Source organism: Eupeodes corollae, chromosome 1 (assembly GCF_945859685.1).
Source record: "Eupeodes corollae chromosome 1, idEupCoro1.1, whole genome shotgun sequence".
Lineage (NCBI taxonomy): Eukaryota > Metazoa > Arthropoda > Insecta > Diptera > Syrphidae > Eupeodes > Eupeodes corollae.
Window position 1 is genome coordinate 175,389,140 of NC_079147.1, and position 24,611 is coordinate 175,413,750.

At 31.1% G+C, this 24,611-nt stretch overlaps 2 protein-coding genes across 3 annotated transcripts; both read left to right on the plus strand.

Moving 5' to 3' along the window:
* Nucleotides 1–4,687: 4,687 nt before the first annotated feature.
* On the plus strand, nt 4,688–8,067 carry LOC129954241 (uncharacterized). Of its 2 annotated transcripts, none has more exons than XM_056068021.1 (4): nt 4,688–4,860; nt 4,921–4,982; nt 7,178–7,363; nt 7,430–8,067. In XM_056068021.1, the coding sequence occupies exons 1-4, from the start codon at nt 4,821–4,823 to the stop codon at nt 7,898–7,900; spliced, it is 759 nt and encodes a 252-aa protein (XP_055923996.1). In that variant the 5' UTR covers nt 4,688–4,820; the 3' UTR covers nt 7,901–8,067. The 2 variants fall into 2 exon arrangements, with proteins under 2 accessions (XP_055923996.1, XP_055923997.1); XM_056068022.1 differs by having other exon boundaries at nt 4,930–4,982.
* A 7,477-nt stretch (nt 8,068–15,544) lies between these two features.
* On the plus strand, nt 15,545–23,511 carry LOC129942185 (uncharacterized). The gene is made up of 4 exons (XM_056051029.1): nt 15,545–15,789; nt 15,860–15,912; nt 22,591–22,773; nt 22,827–23,511. Exons 1-4 carry the CDS (start codon nt 15,747–15,749, stop codon nt 23,286–23,288), a joined length of 741 nt encoding a protein of 246 aa, XP_055907004.1. The 5' UTR covers nt 15,545–15,746; the 3' UTR covers nt 23,289–23,511.
* The last annotated feature ends 1,100 nt before the right edge of the window (nt 23,512–24,611 follow it).

Genomic DNA, 24,611 nt, shown 5'->3' on the forward strand with positions numbered 1-24,611 from the left:
AAAGCTGAGTTGTAATCGAAGTTCTTAGATTAGATTAATGATTTTGCTTTGATGAATCCAAGTAAGGAATTTGCTTTGGATGTCAATTGAACTTCAATTTCGAATCAAATATAACACCCAAATCTGTAATTAAATTCGTTAATAAACGAATTTTAGTTTTGTCGAAAATATACAATAAATTAAATATCCAAGTCTTGTAGGTACCTACATTGGGTTAGGAAGTTCGAAAGCATTTGATTTCTTCCTTAAATTAATTCTACGCAATTGAACTTGTCTGTAGTATAACAAATTTGTAGTTTTTTCTGAAATGCAACAAATTTATCTATCTATTTCTTCCTGAATAAGTCTAATAAGCTGAATCTATGCGAAAATGGTGGAATTATGTATTTAACAGTAATCATAGAGGAATTCTATTATTATTATATTATTATAGCGTTAATATATTTCCTCTATGACAGTAATCATGATTGCTTAGCGTGCATGAGTGCCTGCTTTGCGGAAATCAGGGATTCCTACATGTCCTGCTAATGATGTTATAACTAACAGTGTAGCTCTAATGTTTTTAATTATTTATTTTTTGAATGACCTCGAATCTGATCTTCCGGATGAGAAACCTGTAACCTTGATGATACTGAAAATTCATAAATACATATGTATATATCAATGTGATGCAGTTACCTAATAAGTTTTGTAAAATCTTTTTGAAAATACTTTTTTGGATATGTATATCTTTCTATCTAAGTTAGTTTGCTAAGCTCATCTAATAAATAAATAAAAATAAAGTTAAACGTGACAGTAAAGAGTACACGAGCTGATGTGTTTTCAATAAATAACATCTAATAATAACCAGATTCAGAATTTTCACACGAACGTTTTATAGAATAAGATTCTATTGCATATTTGTTTCAGGGGGTTTTCGTCCAAGCACAAAACCTTTTGTTATTGTTTTTAAATATTTATGTTTTGCAATTTTATGCTTAATATTATTAATTTTTTCTTATGTAACTCTTATAGTTATACAAAATGATAAGTTTATTTGAATATTTTAGATTTGCCCTTGTATGATTTGTAGTTAGTATAATTTCAGAATCCAATCCGATATTTATCAATTGTGTTGTCACGAATCATGAAAAGTAATTTTTAAGACTATTTACATGTCCACTTATTCGTTTAAAAATAAATTGCTCGTCATAACTTATTAATGACTTAATAATATAATGGATTTTAAGTGTATATATCTTTTATCGTACACATATAAATTGATCAATGATATTAAAAATTGTTTTAAATGCTTTAAATCAGATCAATTATAGTGCAGGAGATACAGTTTTTATTGGTCTATGAAATGCTTCTCCAATTAAGTTTTATTTTTTATACCAATTTTTTTGTTTGAGTTGGATCTCGAAATATCGTTTTCAAAATACATCAACTTACATAGAACTTGTGTATCTATTAATTATCCGTGTACTCGGGAAATAAGAGAATAAACTCACGTGTATTCTAATACTGATATTTTGTTAGGCTTTTATAATCACGCGGATTCCGATGCAAGAATTTCGTCTTAAACTTGAGCATGACTCCCATCTCTGGGCTGGTGGTGCTTCAGAAACTGAACAAATGTCAACATCACCCCAATACCTACAGATCCCACCGGAACTTTAGCTTCCAATAGTGACACCGTTACAGGAACTGTAATAAACAACGTCATCCCTATCAAAGCTGTCTCGAAACAAAAAATAATTTTTATATCTCGTCTGGACCCAGTTACTACGCCAGAAGATATAACTTCCCAATTAGTATCTACCAATTACCTTCCAGCTCATTCATCAGGTGTACTAAGATCAGTAAACCTAAAAGCTTTGTTTCCTCTTTTAAATTAATAACGAATCCAACTTAATTTGATTCTATTTGCAATATATGGCCCGCAGAGACTTTAGTCAAAGAATTTACTCAAAGTCAAAAACAGTGTGTTTCTTTGAAAAACAAATCAACAAACTTAACAGGCTTGCGCTCTTCTACCAAAACGTAAGGGGACTTCGTAGCAAGACTGCTGACATTTTTCTTAACTCCCAATTAATTTCACACGACGCTTTCGTTTTGACAGAAACGTGGCTTAATTCAAACTTTTCCGACACAGAACTTTTCAGTCAGGAATTCGAAGTTTACAAAAACGATCGTCATGTTGGTAATGCAAAAGATTTAGGTGGAGGTGTTCTCATCTTCATCTGTATCTTTTCCATTTGTATTATCAATTGGACTTGTATGTGTAAAGATAATGGTACAGACTAAGACTTTTTTCATTTTAAACGTTTACATTCCAAAAAGTTTGGAGTCTGTTTATAACGATCGCTCCTTAGGATTAGACTATCTTATAAATTTGTCCAGCTCTGACACCAATATTTGACTTCTAGGTGATTTTAATTTACTACACCTTACCTTGAAACCTCTCCTTCTTCTTCACAAATGGAACTATCTCTTCTCGATAAAGTCCTTCTTACTGACTTACAGCAAACAAGCTGTATTACTCAAAGAATCGAATTCTCGATTTAGTCTTTTCTTGTGCCGCTATTAGTACTATTGTTCTAGAATCTAGATCAGGAATAACTTATATTGACAAATATCACTCCCCTTTGCACATTTTTTTTGACTTAAGTAATCACCTTACTAATCACAGTAATTCCTTTGATTGCTTATATAATTTTGATTTCGAAGAACCAATTTCCAGCAGTTGTCTAAAGATTTACCATTTCTGGAATTGCTGATGCACTAGCGTTTTCTAACATTGACGAAGCAGTTTCAACTTTTTATAGGATCCTTAATTATTGTTTTGAAAAAAAAGTACTGATGAAGAAATCAAGAAATACAAACTTAAATCATCCTTGGTACACGAAAGAATTGCGTTTACTGCGTAACAAAAGAAATAATGCATGGAAAACGTATCTCAAAACTCTGTCTCCAGTAAACGATCGCCTATTGGTTGTGTAGTTAGGTAGGTGTCTAAAACAAACATAGAATAGTTCACTTGGCGTGCTCAGCTTTCTGCAGATAGATAGATAATGACATGTTTATGATGATAATGAAGGAATGTTATTGTTAGGTAGAAGTTACTTACTAATCCAATTACATTCCTTCTTTCCTACAAGTTTTCAGTGCAAACATGTAATTATTAAGTTCAGTTTATTTTATTCGTTAAAGTTTAAAAAAAAACGCTCTACATTTGAATTTCGTAAAAAACTGTTGACCTGTTTTGAGATATAGAATTTTCAAAAAAAATTCAATATTTTTTTTTTAAATCCAAACAAGAAACAAATGAATTTTTGATAATTAAATATTGTTAAGCAATATAAGATCATATTCAAAGAAATATTGAAATCAGTTGATAAGTTGCTGAGAAAATAAAAAAAAAAAAACAAAATAACGGTTCTTTGAGCGGTAAAAAATAAAATTTTAGAGAAAATTAAAAAAAAATTGTATCTGTTTGTTTTTGAGAAAATTCGAGTTATCGTTTTTAAACCAAAACAATTGTATGGGGGCACTGTTAGTTTTGATCTTAAAACAAATTAAAAAAATGCCTAACGCGAATCTGCTCAAAACCTTAACTTCCAAGTTTGAACTCAATCGACCCAATGGTTTAGGCTGTAGACGCGTTGACAGACAGGACGGAATTGCGGGACCCACTTTTTCGAATTCTCTACCATCGTAATATCATGTTTGATTAAAATCTCGAATTCGAAATTTTTTACGAATCCGATATCACTTGGATTTATTTCGATATAAAAATAAATTGATAAGCGAGAATTCAAAAACGTCAATATTTCAAAAGATCTCACTTGCATATATGTATATAGGTATACTCTGTCTTTAATTAGCCTTATTTATGGGTGACAATAAAAATGTGCGCAAAATAAGGTAGGTCTTAATAATGCAGCTCATATTGTTTAGATAATTTAAATTGGTCAAATGTGCATGAAATGTAAATGAAACAAACGTTTCTAGCTAGTATTTTCATAATCACACACAATCACAAATCACATTATCTTTACTGATTGTTTTCATTTTAAAAGTAGACACGCGAGACTAATAAACTTGATTACTTTTGATCTTGTAAGTCGTCTACAGGGTTACCATCGCTTGAACTGATTTGATAACAGAATTTAAAAATAATGGAAAACGAAAAAGTAAATAGCACAATACCTACCAATTATTTAATTAGTATCACTTGAATAAGAGTTTTTGATTTTCTTTAAAACAAAAATAAAACTTAAATGCATTTATTGTATACAAAAATAATGATGTAACATTTAGAATAGAATTTTCGTAATCGTCATCCTCGTTGTCACTGGAATGCAATTGGTACATTAATTGGTACAGGTACAAAGAATTAACAGATGTAATAGGTTTCAAAAATAATTAAAAAATGCTTTGACTACCATAGCGTTGCTGGAAGGAAAAATTAAAAGCTGTTTAACAAAAGACGTTACTGACAGTAACTTACTGTGTGTTTTGCTTATATGATTTGTGATTTTGGCTAATTTGTGTACTGCCATATGAAAATTGTTGTTATGACATTTATGGACAAAGATAGCCAAATTTCCGATAACCTGGCAAGCCTGGTCGCTTGTGAGTTGTTGCATGACATACATAGATATTTTGTATTTGTATAAATATACGTTACTATTCACCACATTGTGGTTTAGTTCAATACTGAAATTAATATCAGTTGTTAACATTTCGCCCGATAACGAATAACCAGCACGCGAAAAATACTGTTGAATCCAGATAAGCTGATTTAAATTCTTTATTTAAAAGAGGATTTTAACATGGCAAGTAAAACAAGGGTTTGGGGAACTTTGAACAACGGTGAGATGCTTTTTTAGCAATTGTTTTATTTTTGAACATTTAATTTATATTTATTTCGAGAAATCTTAGGTGAATTTGAGATTATAACCTTAGAGGATGATGTTTTAGAAGAGGCATTGCAAGTAAGTACAGTTTAAGTTTAATAAACCTAATTGTGTTGCCAAAAAATGTATCGAAACACTGTTTTTTATCTTTGTAGAACATGTATACCTAAAACAAAGTTGATATTGAGATTTAATCTTATAATTTACGTTTGATCAAACAATTTATTACATGCCTTCAAATATGTATTTACATATCTGTGTTGGGAAATATAAAAGAATTTTAACATTTGGTCAAAGGATAAATTTGTTTGGCGAAAGGATAAATACAAACATAAAGCATAAATGTGTACAACTACTAAGACCTTTTCTTACCCGAATTATTTAATATTTATGGTATAAATTAATTAATATTTTATAATATAAATTTCTCATTGCTGGGACACAAGACAAAATGTTTTGTGTACCTTGTTTCATCATGTAACCATCGCGCCGGCCATCAAAGTGTGAAAGTTATACAAAAATTTAATAAATCAAATTAAATCTCCTTCATAAAACTTCTATCGTAACTGCAGAATCATTTTTAGTATCCGTCATAACAATATAAAGTGATTTTTACCGCCAAATTATCGTAATCGACAAGAAATTGTATTTAATTAATGGCCGAAACACAAACACGCTTCAGCTTGCTTCGTCTGCGTTACGTTGGGCCTGCTTCGAGGTTGCTTTGAATGACAATTTCAATATGACATTTTAAAAATGGCACTTCTGTCATTAGAAACTGTTATTTTATCTCAAAATAAGAAAAACATGAGTTTTGAAATCGAAAAAAAAAAAATAATTTATCGCGGAAGTAGCTTACACAGCCTATAATAACCAATGGGAATTCTTCCAAAAGCAAATGTATTTTGTTTGTTAATTTTTTTACATCTGTTTAGCTGTCAGACAAAGCAAATGTTCGGCAAATTTTAACTAGAGCTTTAATTTGGAGTCCCATTACGTAACATTACGTTCTTTTCCTTACGATTGTCAAATGAAACGTGAGGTCAAAGCTTCATTGTAATAGCATGCATTAAATTAATATGGCTGAACACGTAAACGTGAGACGAAGCCGAAGCTAAAGCGTGTTTGTGTTTCAGCCATTAAAGTTAACTCCGGGCATATAAAAATACTGTTTACCTTAAGTCAGAATTGATTAACACCTTTGAAGAGATGTATTTAATGATTTCAAGTAGTAGTAAAAAATTCAAAATTTTAATTTATTAACTCGGCCTTTTAAAGTACACAACTTTTTGACGCTCAAAATATATACATAGATATCGTTGTTTTCAATTTTCCCAAACAATAGAAAATATGATTAGATTTGATAGAAAAGTATATACATATATATTTTTTCTTTTGAATAACACAATTTTAATCAAATAATGGAGAATGGACACATAAGCACACTTATTTTACAAAATAATATAAGAATGAATTTGTGACTCTAAAAAAGTTATTATTTTTCCTATGTTTATTTTTTTTAATAATTAACTCTCGACTTACTTTAAAATATTTGCCATGCATTTTGTAATGCGGTATTTAAGAAACTATTTCATTTGTATCATTTATTTCTTTTAGTGCTCTGTTCTTAGAGATGTTAACCAGGGCTGAAATCGGCGAAGGTGATAGTTGATAAATGACAATACAAATTATCGAATTTGATCTACGTAAGGTGAAAGTCAAGTTGATACCTAAAAAGCTGGCAATCAAAATGATCGAATTCGATCTACGTAAGGTGATAGTCATATTAATACCTTAAAAGCTGTCACAACAAAACTGTGATAGTCATTTTCAACCAAATAAGATTATTCCGACTAGAGCTACCAGTCGCTTACACAAACGACTGTAAAATTTTCGTAGTTAGCTTTTTTTCGTAAAAAAAAAACATATTCCTATATTTTTATTATTTTATTTAAACAATTTGATACTTTTATTTAGATATTTTATAAGAATCAATTTAAAATTTCACCAAGGCAATAATGAATTTTGACAATTTGAATCTGAAATTGTTCAATCGAATTGAATTGATTTGAATACACAGACGAAATGAAAATGATATTTGACTATCAACAAAATGACAATTGTCACCTTATCCGATTCAACCCCCGGTTAAGAAGGTAATTAGGAACTATATGTATGTATGTATGTAATCCCTTTGTTGATATATAATTACTTATAGCTATTAGTTAGAAATTTGGAGTTTTGACGTTTTTTTTGCCACTTATTTGTTTTAGGTTCTTGGAGCTTTCTTCTCCTACGAATGCATTTGCATTGGCACGGAAATAAACCTACCAGAGAGCTCTCAAGCACGAAAAGAACTTACAGAGCTATGCAAAATCGTAAATGAAGATCATGTATCATTGGCCGTCCGATACGTGCCTACAAAAGCAATTGTAGGGGTCTCCTTTAACAAACTACAAGTTAAAAATATTAAGATCTTAAATTAGTTATTTAATATACATAGTTTTCATTTGTTTATTTTTTAGTACATTGACGAGACAAAGGAAGTACCATTCTTTGTTGAATTTCGTGACAAAAGATGCACTTCAGAAAATGCCAAGGCTCTTATGTCATACATGATTGAAATGGATGAAGAAATTGACCCATTTCAACTGTTTAAAATCGATTGTCTTTTGGAGCTGATGTTTCTGGCTGTTCTGCCAGAGTATGGAAAAAAGGGGTTAGGAAATGCCCTTGTGAAATACTCTATAGAGCTAGGTCGAGAGCTAAGTCAAGGGATTGGTGTGGAGAAAATACCTAAACATCTGCAAGACAAGAGGCCAAAGGCTGTAACAGCTTTATTTACGTCAAATTTTTCACAAAAATGTGGCAAAGTCAATAACTTCAAAGTTCTCAATCGTGTTCCACATAAAAGATTTATTTATAAAGGAAAACCATTTAGTGAACGAATTGGACCAATGCATCCTGATAGTGCACAAGTAGCAATACAACTTTAAACTTTTCCTTAAAACCATATTATATTTAAAATTATAATATTTTGTGCGTATTTAGATATATTTAAGTTTGGGTATAGTGTCTTTAAAAATAATGTTTATTTTTAATTATTTCAATAATATTAATTTTGGATAATTAATTATTATAATATTCTAAATGCAAGAAATTATTTTATAGACTTTTATTAGTTCAAGAGATTTTCAGAAGAGCTTTTTTACTTTGAAATGTATTTTGTTACCTAATATGTGTAGAAATTCTGTTTAACAGTTCTTTTTCACATATTAAGTTCCTCTTATTGGACACTGACTTACATATATTAAGAGTGTTCCGGAGTAGAAAAACTGTAAAATTTAAACTTTCTTTCCGCAATACTGATTTTCATTTTGAGTGGTAATTGGGCTATTCAACTTTTAATTTTTTTTTAAATTAACTGAGTAACTTTCAAAACTACTGAGTTGTACTAATACAGAATCGAATGAAAAGGTATTTCTTAAATTAGCCATATTTGGATTTGGCATAAGAATTGTAAGTCCCCGATTCCTTGGCTGGGCTGGGACCCACACTTTTCTTCAGTGTCCTTATGCAAATTATATTTTGTTTTGAAAGATAAATTGTCATTCAAAGAAATTCAGTAAGTATTCTTATTTTTTAATTTTTTAATAAAATCACTAACTAACTTGATACCAGTTATGGGTGTTTGTTTGCATAAAAAATGAGTATTTGGCATTAAAAATTTAACAATCTTAAAAGCAATAACAAATACCTAAAAACATTAAATATTGTAAAGTATTGATATTTTGGGATTCGAACCTTCCGAATTTATTAAGCAAATCACTTTCTGAAAATTCTGAAGTGTGAACAAATATTTCCGTTTACCCTAATTTGTGTATGTTCAAATATTAAGTGAAATTTTATTAATGAAACATATTCCTTGAAGTTGAAGGTATAGTTTTTTTTGTGTCCCATTTGTTAAACTACCTTTTTATTCAAAATATGTTTAAGGCTTCGCACAACTAATTCAAATTTGTATATACACTGATCTCCAATGTACACATTCATATTGATTTTTAAAAATGTTAACATTACAAAATACTATAAGTCAAAATTCTATACAATTCTGTATTTACACAATTTTAAAGCATATATTTTACATTGTTTTCATAAATGATACTATATTATTATATTTTATGATTCTTTACAAAACAATTTGTTTTATCAGTTTCTAAATGAAGCTTTTGTCTTTATTTGTAATGCTAAAAAGCTTATTCATTTCATGTGTTTTTTCTTAAAATGATTATACCGTTTTGTAGGTCGTAAAAAATTAGCAAAAATGTTGACTTTATAAATTTTTTAATAAGTATTTTTGTTAACATACACATTTATAGTTATTATAATATTAAATGTTATTTAAGTTCTTATATGATTGTTTGATGTTATCTAATTTACCAATGCAATATAATTCAGTTTATTTATAGCACAATTTCATAATATAAATTATAATTTATATTTAAATCGTGAACAATTTATAATTTTGCTTGAACAAAAATAAAAAAAAATAATAATGAAAAAACCAACTGTCATAAAAACAGTAATGAGATAGAACTATAAATAAATTAATGATGATGAATAAAATCGGAAGAAATTATAAAAATAGTGAAAAGTCAAGTGAAGTAACAAGATCTATAATGACAGAGAGAAAAGAAACCAACGATGCACTGAATTTTTGTTGACGAGTAAATTTGTTCCTTGTAAATTTCAATGTTCCGCACATTTCCCATTAAGGAATTTAACTGACGTAAAAAAAGAAAAAAACTAAAATTACGGAATGATAATTTTATAATTACTTTTTGATATGAAATCATACTTAATAAAAAAAAAACTTTACATAGTATAACAAACTTCGAAAAAGTTTCAGAAGGAAGTTCGAAAAACTAAGCTGTTTGAGGAGTTGTAATTTATACATTTATTTGTTTGATATTTATTTATTTTTATTTATAAAATTATTTTTAATGATTTGTTGATACATTTACTTATTTTTTGTATTTCATCTATTTGTATGCTAACTTATTTATTTGTGAATATGAAAATAAAGGGATAAAAATCAAAAACTACTAAAAGTACTTAAATTCTTTATGCAACTACACAAATAAATAAATTAAGGAAAAAAAAACTTTAAGAACACCTACAGAACACGAAATAAATACAAGCTCTTAGAAATTGTACCTAAAAGTTAAAAAGTAAAACAATAATAAAAACTCAAAGGATAAAAATAGGAAATATGAGTGTTGCTGATCTTGAAATGATCATTCAAAGTGCAATGTCACCAGTACTTGATAACAAACTAAAATATCTTCCTACTATAAGAAAGATTTAGAGCGGTTAAATGCAAAACTTCACACGCTCCAGAAAAATAATATTCAACTCCACACACAACTAGAAGCATTCGAGTATAGATGTAATGCTTTGGAACTTCAAATTTTTAGAATGAAACCAAATGATAAAACATTTTCATCTAAATGTCAATAGAACTATGCTTCGACCTATTCCCAACCAAAGTAATTCCATATGACGCCTGGAATCTTTCGTAAGTATCCCTCTACATCAACCATTTACTTACATTGTTGTGTTTTTGAGTTTCTAAAGCAAGTTATTGTAATGGGTCCGATTGTCAAATTGAAAATTTTGACATTTCTCGACGTTTCAAGGTCCCTAGAGTTGAAATAAAAGAACGTTCGTACCTTCGCGACGTTTTTTTCGTGGTCCATATCTCAAGAACCAGAAGAGAAATCGACTTTAAATAAATTTTGTTAAACAGATTATAATACAGAAAGATGCGAAAAAGGCTCTCAAAAATATTGGGTGATCTGTTTTTTTGCCAGCAGTTTAAAAAAAAGGTGAAAATGTTGGTTAACCCTAAATATCTCACGAACCAAAAACGCTAGAGACTTGAATTAAATTTTGTGTAATATATTGTAACGTGATACAAAACAAATATATTTAAAAAAAAAAAGAAACAATTAACGGGTTTTTTAAATAAAAGAAAATGAAAACAAAATTCGTCACGTCGAAAATCTTACGAATATAAAATGATTTTATCTCCAAAAAATGTGTGTGGAACGAAAAGTAGCTTTCTTAACATTTGGTTAGATTTTGAGAAAAATCGAATAGACAGTTTTTTTACAAAAAAAATTAAAAACCTAAAAAATAATTAACAAAAGTAGGTTGATTTTTGACTTAAATATCTTTTCAAAACTTTGAGATTTAGGCTTAAATCTAATTTAATCTTACGAAAAATATGTTTTAAGCACTCCATACAAATTTAAAAAAAAATCGAATTGAAAGTTAAAAAAAAAATAAAAACCTAAAACAAGCATTTCTAAAAGTTTGTAAAAATTGATCTTCGACTCAAATGTCTTAAAAATTGAAAATATAGATACACATACATATATTTTCGACATTCAGTGAATTTATGACAAAAATCCAGCAGCATGTTTTTTCATATATATGTAGTAATAAAATCTACAAAAAACAGTACGGATATTTGGTAAAAATGATGTTCGGTTCTTGATATCACGTGTACAAGGTATTGACTTAAATTAATTTAAGTCATCCAATTTGTATTTGTTTATATAAGAAATAAAAACTTTTAAGAAATGCTATGAAAATTGGTAAAAATTGGTTAACGACATTTTCAAAAATGTAAAAAAAGCAGTTGTATGCGGACATACTCGAGCTCGTCAGATAATAATAGCACCCATGTCCTACGTATTTTTGAAAATATACGTATGTTAATCTGATTGTTTCCATGATGGGGGTGGTCGTACGTAAGGGTTGAAAACGGAAGAAAAAAAAATTGTATCGAACACGTCAGATTTTCAAAGGGGATGTTAAGTGAACCTAAAAGAAGGCTCTTATGTAATAATCTGACGATTTGGATTTGACAAAAACTCGCGGACATTATTAGAATTTGCAAGCGCGTCAGATTAAGATATATATGGTTCGTTTATATACCCTAAACGTGCTGTCTCGTAATCTGACGATTATCTGAAGGGATTCGCCTAATCTGACAATGGAAAATCTTTTAACTTAACAAATTGGAGAAACAAAAAACATGTAGAGAAAACATTATACCTATATTCTCTGAAGTACAAAACTTTTATTTATGAGAAAATAAGTATAGAAAATATAAATTTTGTCGAGAATTATTTATTCAATCATCATCCTTGTCGGTAGCAGCATCTTCCTCTTCTGGATCGATTTCATTCATTTACATTAATACATTTTTGTAATGTATTTAACGTAAATTTGATAGTTTTTCGTAAATTAGCACAAAACACATTACTTTACATCAATGTCACTTATAGTAACTTTTTTTTTAAATTTTAATTCACATAATAAACATCAAAATCGCAAAATAATTTCAGCCGTTATTTTTATTTCTCCTTTCTTCGGCTTACGGAAATCGTCAGATTATATATTATTCGTGAATGTTGAATTATTGACTTCAAAATAAAAAAAAATGTAGCTACGCTCGAGAAAGTCAAGATGACGTTTTTTTTACAAGTAATGTAATGTAATGTACAAGTTTGTAACCCAATTACTTCTTATCGTCAGTCAAAAAATGTCAGATTAGTGGAATATACACTTTTTAGCATAAATTCCAGATGATTATTTTTTTTTACTAATCTGATCCTGTACTAATAATAGTTGGTGGAGGTCCCGCTTCTACTCTGAACGTCGAACTTGTCGAGTTGTAGAAGCTGAGTAAGGTCAATGATTCTCGAGAATTTTCTCCAGATGAGTCCTGAAACTAAAGGACGTTCTTGTCCCTCTACCTTCCCAAAATCATCATCCACTCCCACATAAACAAGGCATACCAGCCTACATTTATGTCACCAACTCCCTTCCCACCTCCCACGTTTGTAATGGAGAAAAAGATAGCAACGGTCCTACCTCCTATACTCCTTTTCATTTTAGGTAACCTTGCTGAATTGCTGTTACCGAATCCCAATCTTTTCCTTACAAGTCAGAATGATGAATTAACGTCAACTGACTCCTCACCCTTTCTCTTCCTCCCCAACCACCTCTCATCATTATTGGGCTGGATCTAAGGTGTTAAACGACCCGTGCCGATGATCAGCCTGGCTGGGGGCCCAATTCAAAAATAGCCCAGTCTCTAACGGAGTATCCGGATACCTGGCGACCTCCGGATTATCCGGATTATCTGTACATGCGAATCTCTGTGCAGATGGACCTTTTTTCTTCGCATCTCGTGGGACCAAATATGAACAAAACAAACAACAAAAACAAAAACAATAACACATGTGAGACCGGTATCTCTTCAGGACCGGGCGGCAGATTGGTGTCGTATCTCTTGCGGCCAACACAGAGAAGGGAGTAGTGGCTAACCATGGACCCTCCTCTGCTGTTGGTAGCAACGAGAATAAAAAGGTAGCGATACCTAATTTCAGTAGTGGCAGGGTTGTGAAAAATGGCCCTACCACTACTAGTGAGAATACTTCCAGAAATGGAAAACTCTCAAAAGACCTTTATAGACAAAGGCAGCAAGCGGCGAAAATCTTGAAGGCCTCTGGTGCATCATCGGGGGCTGAAAAGACGCCGCGCCGCAGCAAACCGCTAGCGTCGAATGGGCCAAAAGTATACTTGCTACAACAAGATCCAATAAACATTGTCAGAAACAATCCAGTTTCAGTGACGTCGCGAAGGGCAAAGTCGTGGTTGCGGTCATTGACAGGAGCGATGATGATGGCACAATATCGGCTGATCGTTGGCAGTTGGTCAAGGTTAAGTTCTCGGGTGGCTTTTTGAGCATTTTGAGAGAGCTTCCAGGACCATTTCCTTCCATAAGCGATGGGGGTTGGCGAAGTTTGGCCATGTGCGAAGACATTCCTAGCAGACCTAGAGCTCGCATCTGGATACCGATCGAACCTGCTGGTATCGAGGACATTCTCGAAATGGTCAAAGTGTGCATCCCGTCCCTTCCATAACTGGAAAATAGCCAAGCTAGATGAAGTGAAGGGTCTTTATAGGAGCGCCATTGTGGTACTCAATAAAGAATCCTTGGCTCCTCTAGCCCTAAACGAGGGCTCCATAAACTATGGTTTCGAAACCATTAAAATTCGAATATATAAAAAAGATGAGGTTAACGCAGAAAGCGGGCCTCCAAAAACTACTGAAGGTGAACTAGCGGTTGGTGAACTTAATGGAGACTGAGGACGACCTTAACATGAACCTTCTGAGCGAGGACGAACTCTTGGGTTCATCCTCAGACTGAGAGGATCAGAACAAAACCGTGGTGGAGGTTGATCTGGGTCTACCACGATATCTAGAATTAAATTATCTAGAAAGTAAAAATCTCGAATATGAAAATCTCGAAAACAAAAATATAGAAAATAAAATCTCGAAATGCCAAAATCTAGAAAAAAAAAAATCTCGAATGCAAAAATCCAGAATGTATGTTTGAATTTTTGAGACAATGTTTAAAATTCGCGCGAATTTTAAAAATTGTCTCAAAAATTCAAACATACATTCTGGATAACTTACTTCTCCTTAACAATCTTAAAGCTGACAAGTAAAGTTATCAATCATACAATTGCACATTGCTACTCATGCCACTATTTTTCTTGCTCAGAAAATAAAATATTGGGTAAACTGATGTATTTATGTTTTATTGAGTTTTGGCTGTTAAAAATAAGAAAAAAAGAAATCTCGAATTTTAATTTTTTTTTTCGAGATTTTTTTCTAGATAGAGTCTTTCGAGATTTTTGTTAATTCTGGATTTTTGTGGATTCGAGATTTTTGCGTTCTAGATAATTTTTTTTTATTTTCGAGATTTTCGGCATTCGAGATTTTTGGCATTCTAGATTTCGTCATGACCCCGGTTCTTCATCTTCTCTGCACATGCCCTGCTCTAGCTCGAAAACCCAAGAATTACCTAGGAGAATTCTTCTTTAACGATCTAAACGATCTAAATCATATCTGTATAATCAGCCTCTCACGTTTTGTAAGGGACTCAAGCTGGTTCCATTGAGCTTAGGAGGAAGCCTCAAGATTCATGTGGTATCACAATGTGCCTTTAAACTGGCCTAAGTGTGTCCGTTTCCATCTTGGACAGCCACTATAACCTAACCTAACTTAACCTAAGAGCTTGTTCAGAAAATAAATTTTTGAAATCGGTTGATTAGCTTTTTAAAAAATAAAAATAACCGATAGTACCCCATAGTCAATCGAACCAATTGACCCGATTTTCAACTTCTCTAACCTTAATGTCATGCTTGATTTAAATCTCTAGTTTGAAATTTCTTACGAATGCAAAACCTTTCATATAGTTAATATTTGTCACAAGTAAAAATATTTTAATGCAAACAGATTAAATATTGATTTAAAGTTGAAACTGAAGTACAATAAATTGAAATATATCAATTGGTGAACTATCCTAAAATAATTCATTTCATAATATTCTATTTACATATGTATGTACATACATATATACCATTTGATGATAGATAGCTTCAATAAAACAAAGTATCATATCAAATTTTTTCAATTGAATTAAATTCACAAACAAGCACAACCTAGAATCATAATAATATATATTTGTTAACCAACTTAAATAAAATATCAACATTGTGTTCGTGTACTTAATTGTGACACAGTGACGATAGTGTGAATTGTGAATAAATTGATCAGAGCAGACAGTACCGAATTTGTCGTTGGAGAAAACCAATCATACTCTCTGAACTGACGTTCGAAAGAGTGTTTCATAAGGAGTTATACCTATTTGATTATAATTAATTAAATATAATAGATTAAAAATATATTTTTAAAATGAACACTTTAAACAAAGCGTCTCCAAAATATATTTGTGATGGTAATAATGGTGCATGTTTTTTTTTCAATAAATAGTAGATAGTTAATTTCTAAAATTCTTAATTTTGCAGGAGAAATTGAAATTGTGAAGTTAACTAAGGAATATCAAGAAGATGCTGTGAAGGTTTGTTATTCGAAATACAATTTTTTAATCAATAATTAATTAAAATTCAGTTGCAAGTTCAATAAAAACAGTGCATTTTGATTAGACTAGACCAAATGCAGAAAATTTTAAATTTTAAGGATCACTCTTCTAGTTAAAATTGTTTAGTCAAGCTTAAAATTGTGTAGTACCCGTTGCGTTATGGTTAGTGCGTTGAACTGTCATGCAAGGGGTCTTGGGTTCAATCCCTGCATATGCCACCTAGTGCTTTCTCAAATTAGCCGTTCGGATTCGGCATATAAATTGTAGGTCCCTTCCATCTCTGACAACTCGTACACAGGAATGGTTGAGAATTGTAAGTCACTAGGCCCTGGTTCTTCATTTACTGTTGCGCTACCTAATTCATTTTTTATATAAAATTGGGTCAGTTATTTAGCAACTTTAGGGTAAAAGTCTTCGACATACTTCTTATTTGAAAATCAATCAATTTCAAACATTGTTTGAAAAGACTGGATAATTTCAACAGGGAGTGCATACCTTACAGCATTCGTGAGAAGTTTTAATTTTGGACTAAATTAAAATGTATTCATCAACAGAAACATCGAGTGATGGATACTGTTTATATAAAATATAACTTCAAGCAAAAACGAACAAAACTAAAAAAAGAACGTAGCCCTACTACACTATTTGTATGCATGAATATTCTTCATGCTTAATTGTTTTGCAAAATGTTTTACAATAGTACCTTCTGTAAATGTTATGTGACTTTTAATAAGCTTCATTTGTCTCAATGGTGTCATTGCGTCATCTCGGGACGCTACTGGCTAATTACAATTAGTTCACATTACACAAGTTAGTTTTTGATAATTAACACATCTATCCGTCTGATAGTACCCTTGGAGTGATTGTTGGTGCGTTGGACTGTCTTGCCAGAGGTCTTGGGTTCAATCTCTGCCTGTGACGTCGAAGGTTTTTTTTTCACGGGTACTACCTCATGCGAGGAATTGACAAATTCTCCAAGAGTAATTCTTGTCATAAGAAGTGCTTTTTAAAATTAGCCGTTCAGATTCGTCTTAAAACTGTAGGTCCCTTCCACCCCTGACAACATTATTCACACACAGGAATGGTTGAGAGTTGTAAGTCACTATAGGCTCTAGTTTTCAAAGGACTGTTGCGCCACCTAATTAATTTAATTTTAGTAGGAATGGTAAGTTTAATGCAACACACTACTGTCATAGTCTGCAGGTGTTTATTAATAGAAATTTATTAATAGCAACTATTGGGCACTTGATTAGAAAAATTCTTTGATTTGTTATCTAATGTATCTTATCTACAATGTAGTACGTACGTGAATACCATTGTATATAGTACATATTTATATTTATATTTTTTATCACTGTATATTTCCTTTCAAATTCAAATTCACAGGAAACCATTTACCTAAACCACTATTAAAACAAATTTTGTTTGGATTTAAAAACAATAATCTATAGGCAGGTATGAGCGCTAACTTATTATTAAAAACAAACCTGATACCTAATATCAACTAAAATAAAAATAAATATTTTCGTTGCTGAGGTAATGAATTATTTGTTAAGATTGGTATCGTAGTACATGATTACTTTGTAAAAATTGCCAAATTTAAATAAGCAAAAACATTGACAAAATTATTTACAAACAATAATAACAATTTATATTTATGAGTAGGAAGGGAACTATTCATTGTCAAACATTAACTAACTATACAACTAAAATCTTATGCCTTTCGTTCTATAAAAACTCACCTGAAATGTAATAAATAATATTTTGTTTGATTATGCATGTTTTAGTTAATTTTTAATAAAAGAAAATTAAAACTTCTTTAGTGTATTAATATTAGTTTTTTCATATAAAAGTGGATTTATATAAAAAACAAAAACAAAATTCATCGACCGTAAAGGGCCGGTTATAGCTATCAGTAAAATCCATCAGTAAAATTATTGTTTTCAGTTTTTGAACATGTTACAGATTTATTTCTAGCAAAAGGTTGATGTAATAAGATAAATCCTATATTCAAGTACTTTTTCCAAAAGGAAATAATGCATTTAACGTTTTATTTAATTTACAAATCAGTTTTATTTTTTTTAATGGTGAAATTTCATTTTACTGAACAGCTGACTGCCAAAAGTAAAAGAAAAATCCATTGGGTTTTACTGTTGGTGTTCCAATTTTTTACTGTTCCGATCACATCATTAAAAATTTTACTGATGAAATCAACAGTAAAAAACAAACTCTTCAAATAGAAACTTCAAAGTGACATTTAATTTAATGACGTAAATTTACTGGTTGCTATAAAAGCTCATCACTAAAAATTTCAGATTCCTCTTGTTTCAAATGTTCCTGATGAATTTAACCGATATCTATAACCGGCCCATAAGATCTGTATATGAAAACATAAAGAAAAACGGAATCAAATAGACGATAGAAAATTGTTGGTGTCATTTTGGCTAGTAAATTAATTATCTCTCTTACTCTGCGGGCTGCTTATACAAATAAAATTGATATTTTCCTTTGGCTTCCGTGAATCTCTTCACTTCGCGACACCAACGCCAATAATGCGGAATGTAGTGGCTCTAAAAGTGTCTGCACATGGGAGTACTACGGTTTTCATACACAATGGTCTGAATATGATATTTTTGTATTCACCATAGATATAAGGTTGGTTTTTTATTCACCAAAGTTATAAGGTTCATCCACCTCAAAATATTTTTTAGTTGGCATTGAAAAAACTGTCAGCCTTGTACAAACAAAGCAACTTAATAGTTTTGGGACGAAGAAATAGTCATCATGGTTGGTTGAGCGAACCAAAGATGACATCCTAATATAAATTGATTCTGTCATTAACTAAGATGATATTGTCAACTATCCAACTGAATTCTAAAAATTGCTGAGATTTTCTAGAATGCGAACTCCTACTTTGCATTCTTTAATTGGAAACGGGTATGCAGTAACTATAATGAAAATATGAAAACCTAAAGTCTTTCTAAAGGCATGTTACGTTATTAAAGCGTTTTAATTAAACGGAATCCTATGATTTCAAACTATTCGACTTTAATAAATTACAGTTTCCAAGACAAAAAGCATTTGAAATTTCTATAGATAAATCTGAAGTAAGTTGCTAAGCGTTTGTGGCAACAATCGTCAAAATTCATGTTCTATTACCTATTCTGCTTACGTTGGATGTGCTGTTTATGTTCTGCTCGGATTTGTGCAATCCAAAGAAGTATCTAAGGCATGATCTCTTAAGTAACAAAATTTTTCTGTTTCATATACATAGGACAGCGTTTAACCATATCAGGCGGGCACCCATTAGTATAAGTAATCATCGATCTGTAGATGGCAGATCGGCAGCAGGCCAGCAGGCTACGATCAAATAATTGTCCCGCAAAGCAAAAGATTCCCTTTAACTTATCAGAACATCACTTAGGTATATACATATGTCTGTCGAAATACAAGCACAGATTGGAAACATGATCGCTTTTTATTAAAGACCAAATTTTAATTTAAAAAAGCGTAGTAGAAGTTACATTCCCATTTTTGATATAAACTTTTTACTATTGAACATTTATATCATAGGGCACTATTTTCCTATTCTCTCTATTCTCTCAAACGTTCAAGAAATGGTAGATCGGTTTGATCATTTCTCCTCCTAAAAATCTTATTTACTTCGCTAGACTCCAGATCCGAGCTTTCAATTGGTTGACGTTTTTGATATATGACTTTAGTGTCCGAGAGTTTTTGTCTTTTCAAAAGTAAAATTTTGTAATTTTTTGGTATTTGAACTATTTGCAATAATAGCGTGTTAAATTATCACAATGATCCAATTATTGATAGATATTTTTCTTTTATATTTAAAGCGGAGTTAAAATAGTTGTTCAACAATAATTTGTTTATTCTTTTTCAGGGAAAATTGATACCTGCATACATACATACATGTATGTATTTTGTCAAATATTTTTTTTGAAATAGTAAAACTTATATTTGGAACACAAATAAAAGCATAAGGCAGGGTTTCACTTCGTTGTATTAACGCAAATGATCTTATCCCTTCTTTCCAACGTCATATTTTCAGATTAAGAAATATTTTAAAGAACGAAAGCTTCTTAATGACCGACAATACGGCTTTCATAGTAATAGGTCCACTGGTGATCTCATGGTTCATCTCACCGAACAGTTTAACGAATCTTAACATCGTTTTGGAGAAAGTCTGAAATTCATAAAATAAATGCTGGTATCCCCCAGGGAACCGTTTTGTCTTCGACTCTCTTCCTATATTCATAAATGATCTTATGTCTGTCACTTCTAATCCATCAAACTGTTTCGCTAACGATAGTACCCCCAGCTTTTCATATTTGTTTCTAGATTCACATCCTTGTCCTTCGGATGTGGAACTTCAACGGCAGCGTATAGTCAGAAACTATTCTCAATGCTTCGAAAACTTAATGCTCCTGTTGTTAAAGAGTAACACACTCCCCATGCCACTATCTATGAGTGGCACTTGCATCCAGAAAATGAATCTGCTGTGATTACTCGGTATGTGTATTACAGATCACCTTTTATGGAATGATATTTGATATTGCCAAAAATGCTGCCAGGTGCTTAAGCTTTCTCCGACTGTGCACCTCTTGTGATCCGGCTGTAATTTACAAAGCCCTTATTAGTCTAAAGCTTGAATATAATTCAAGCAGGTGCCCCCAAAAAGCCCAATTTAAAAAAGGGCTTTAAAAATGATAGGCGATATGACTATAGTCGAAACACTTACATCGCTAGAACACCGCAGCAATGTTTAGTAGTATTCACATGAGCGCGACCAACGAACGACGAATGAATTACAAAATGTGAGTTTATATACGTTTGAAGACATATTTCCACACAAATTTTTAACAAAACGATAGCAATATAGTTTCCATTTGATTTATGATACATACTTTTACTTTTCATTATAATATATTAATAAATTTAAGAAAACAAATTTATTCGTCGCGAAAAAAATTATGGTTGATACGAACTGTCAAACTTTATTCGCGTTCCACATTATCCACACTCGCAACGAATAAAATAATCACGAGTACTTAACCTAAAAAATCATTCTTGTTTTGGTTTCTGTGGTGAATGGTGTTCGGCTGTGGCTTTATTCGCGACGAATTAAAAACTCTCATGTGAAAGAAACGTCAAAATCGACGAATATTCGTTCATTCGTTGGTCGTAGGTCGTGCTCATGTGAATAGTACTTTTCATGTCTTTTGTTGTTTTATCGATATTTTTACAAACATCGAGAAAGTGGAATGCTTTGGCCAACTCTGTTTTACCCTGCAATTTCGATGTTTATAATTTTGAGACCAATGTGCACCGGTATCACCTCTTAAATCCTTCAATATTTCCTTATGCTCACACTGTGTTTAAATATAAACATATAAAGAGTACCTTGGGTACATGTAAATTTAAAAAAAAGACGGCATCATATGATAAGCTCATTAAATTCTGATTTCGAAAGCATTATACAACGGGAAATTAAGAACAGTGTAGAATTTATTTTCAAAAACTCAATGTTGTCAAAATGTAAGTATTTTGGACAGGATCCAAGAAAGAGCTTTGGAAATGATAGGCGATAGAACTATAATCTAAACAATTATGTCACTAGAACATCGCCGAAATGTTGCATGGCTTTCGTTGTTCTACCGATATTTTTATGAACAGTATTCTGTCAAATTAGCAAGTTACATTCCCCCTCAAACAATTCAGCTGTAATACTAGTACTTCTAGAAATAACTATCAGTTTAACTTTGAACTCAACTTCGGCAGTACTGTCAAGTATGAAGATTTTTGTAACAGCACATCGATAATGTGCTTTACCCAACTCTGTTTTTCCCTATCATTTTGATATTGACCAAAGTGCATCGGTATCTCTTCTTAAATAGTTACCTATTTTCCTGAAGCTCGCACTGTATTTAAACTTTTTTTTTTTAACACTTCAGAATTTCAGAAAGTAGTTAGCTTATAGCAAGCTTCAAACCACGATCACCACGAAAGCATGTAAAGGGTATTAATATCCCCTTGAGTGCCCGTTAATTATAAAAAAAACATGTGCTGCTAATATTTTTTATTTTTATATTTTTGTTATTGCGAAGTGAAGAATATGTTTTGTTTATTTTAGTTCCCCTCACCTTTTAAAATCTGTGTTAAGTCTTGAATTTTTGTATCAATTTTGAGAATTATTTTTTTCAGGGTATGGCATAACTAACCCTACACACCGGTCCATTGTAAAATTGATTGACAAATACACATTGGTCCATAAAATCTAGGTTTTCCGTCGTTTTGGTTTTGGGTTGATCAAATTGAAAAGGATTTGCCTAGAACAAAAATCAAAGTTAATTCGTGGCTTTAGGTTAGTAAAAAGATCACACAATGTCTCCCTACAAATTAATTAATATTTTTTCTAAGGATCGGTGAAGTATTTTGCAAAATCAGAACATAAGCGTCATGTAGTCTTGCTTTCAATAACTGAGAATATAAATTATTTAACTACCTGAATATATGGATCTCTTCAGTATTAACAATTTGTAGGAACAAAATCTCGAAGCTAACATTTTGTTCGAAATTTTCGTTATTCGAGATGTTTATCATATAATATGTTTATAATATTTTAATTTTTTTTCTCAGCTGTTCATGGAAAATTTTCCTAAGAACGAAAATTTTAGCATAGCTACAAATCTTCCAGCCAATCCAAACGCCATTAGAGAAATCGAAATTCTCTTCCGTGAAGTTCTAAGGGACGGCATATCTTTTGGGGCCAAACATATTAAAAACGGTACTCTAGCAGCTATTTGTGCTAATAAACTTTTGGTGCGTGAGAAAATTACGTTTATCTGATAAAACTTATTAATTTTTATTTACAGGCACCAAAATCTAATTTGAGCTTAGATGACATCTTTTTGACTTTTACAACACCCGAAATGATTTTTATTGGAAATTGTTTGGAAGAAATGGAAAATTCTTTTGATATTTACAAAGAACTTAATATTGATTGTAGCGTGGAAGTAGTATTTCTTTCAACAAGACCAGAATTTGAAAGAAAAGGAATTGCTAGTGCATTAACCCAATATTCCATAGAGTTTTTTAAAGATTTCGGAAATGGCCTTTTCTCCGACGAAGATTTCCCAGAGCACATCCAGGGAAAAAGACCGAAAGCTGTTTGTTCGATTTTTTCAACTAAATTTACTCAGATCATTGGTAAGAAACTTGGTTTCGAGACAGTTGTTACACGTCCATATACAGATATAGAATATAATGGCTACAAATTTTCCGACAAATTGGATCCCATACATAACTGCACAACATTTGCTATAAAGAGACTTTAAGTGAATAAATGATATTAACAATGATTGCAACACATATAATTTTGACGGAAGCTGATGCTTAGTATTTTTTTATTTTTGTTTCGAAACGTACAACACTAATATTCATCATAATAAATTTGTTTTAAGATATAATATATTTAAAATATTGCTTTTGAGTGTTTATACGCTGTTTATTTTAATTTTAGCAACTAATTAATAATAAATGAAACACAGAGTAAACTCACTTGTTTTTCTTTTTTTTTCTGGCCCCAAATTGAAAAAGAAATAAATATTATGCATTTTTATCTTGGTCTCATCAAAACACTCAATGCTACTCGTACGATTGCGGCTGCATAGTTTTAAATCACAATCATCATGGTTCTGACAATTTACCATTAAAAAGTCTATTATAAATGAACTGCCCCTTCATTTATTCGGTACAGAGAGCATTTATATATCTATTAAAAAAATAATCAAACAAAGCCTAACAAAAAACAACCCTCAAGGTCTTAACGCTATACCTATAAGAAATTAACAATAAACAACAACGTGAATTTTCATTGCAAGCTGATTAATAAACCAAATTCAATCTCAATACACGGCTTGCAATTACAACACAGGAGACTTATAACACCCCATAGATCCGCATACGCAGATAAGAATAGCAATAGATATAAGATATCCCTTACTGATCATAAAGGCACTTAACAATTTGAATGACGATGCAATGATCTATTACTATGCACGAGGCTAAGAGGGTGAATTTCTGGTTTACAAAAACTGCAAAATTTTTAATCTCTGACCAAAATTGAACCATAGTTGGTTTAAAGTTGTCTTTTTGAGCGTATAAATCCATACTGTGAAAAAATAACAAGGACATCAAGAGCAACTGCGCAAAGAGTATTGAGTTAATTCCTTTTGTTATTAGGAAAGGACACAATTCGGGCTTGATCCTCTTTAATTTTTTTTTCAATTTAAAAATGAAGCGAGAATTAAAAAGAAACCTATTTTGATTGACATATTATAATATAAATACGCGTATGATTTGAGAAGTTATATACGCGTATTCTTTTTATTTTTCCCCATAGACATATGTCAATCAGAATGGGTTTGTTGTCTGTCTTCATTTTAAAATTGTAAGAAAATAATTGAATAATGTTATAGTTTGATGTTTTACTACTAAAAGTAATAAATAAATTAAATTAATAAACTCGAAATATTGATTACGAGGGATGAGGGTAAACCGAAATTAATTAGTTTTGTCTGTTTGGCTTGAAATGATGAAAGATACGTTTGTATTTTTTTTCTCAACAACTAATTTTCATGCCAACAATCAAGATTTGC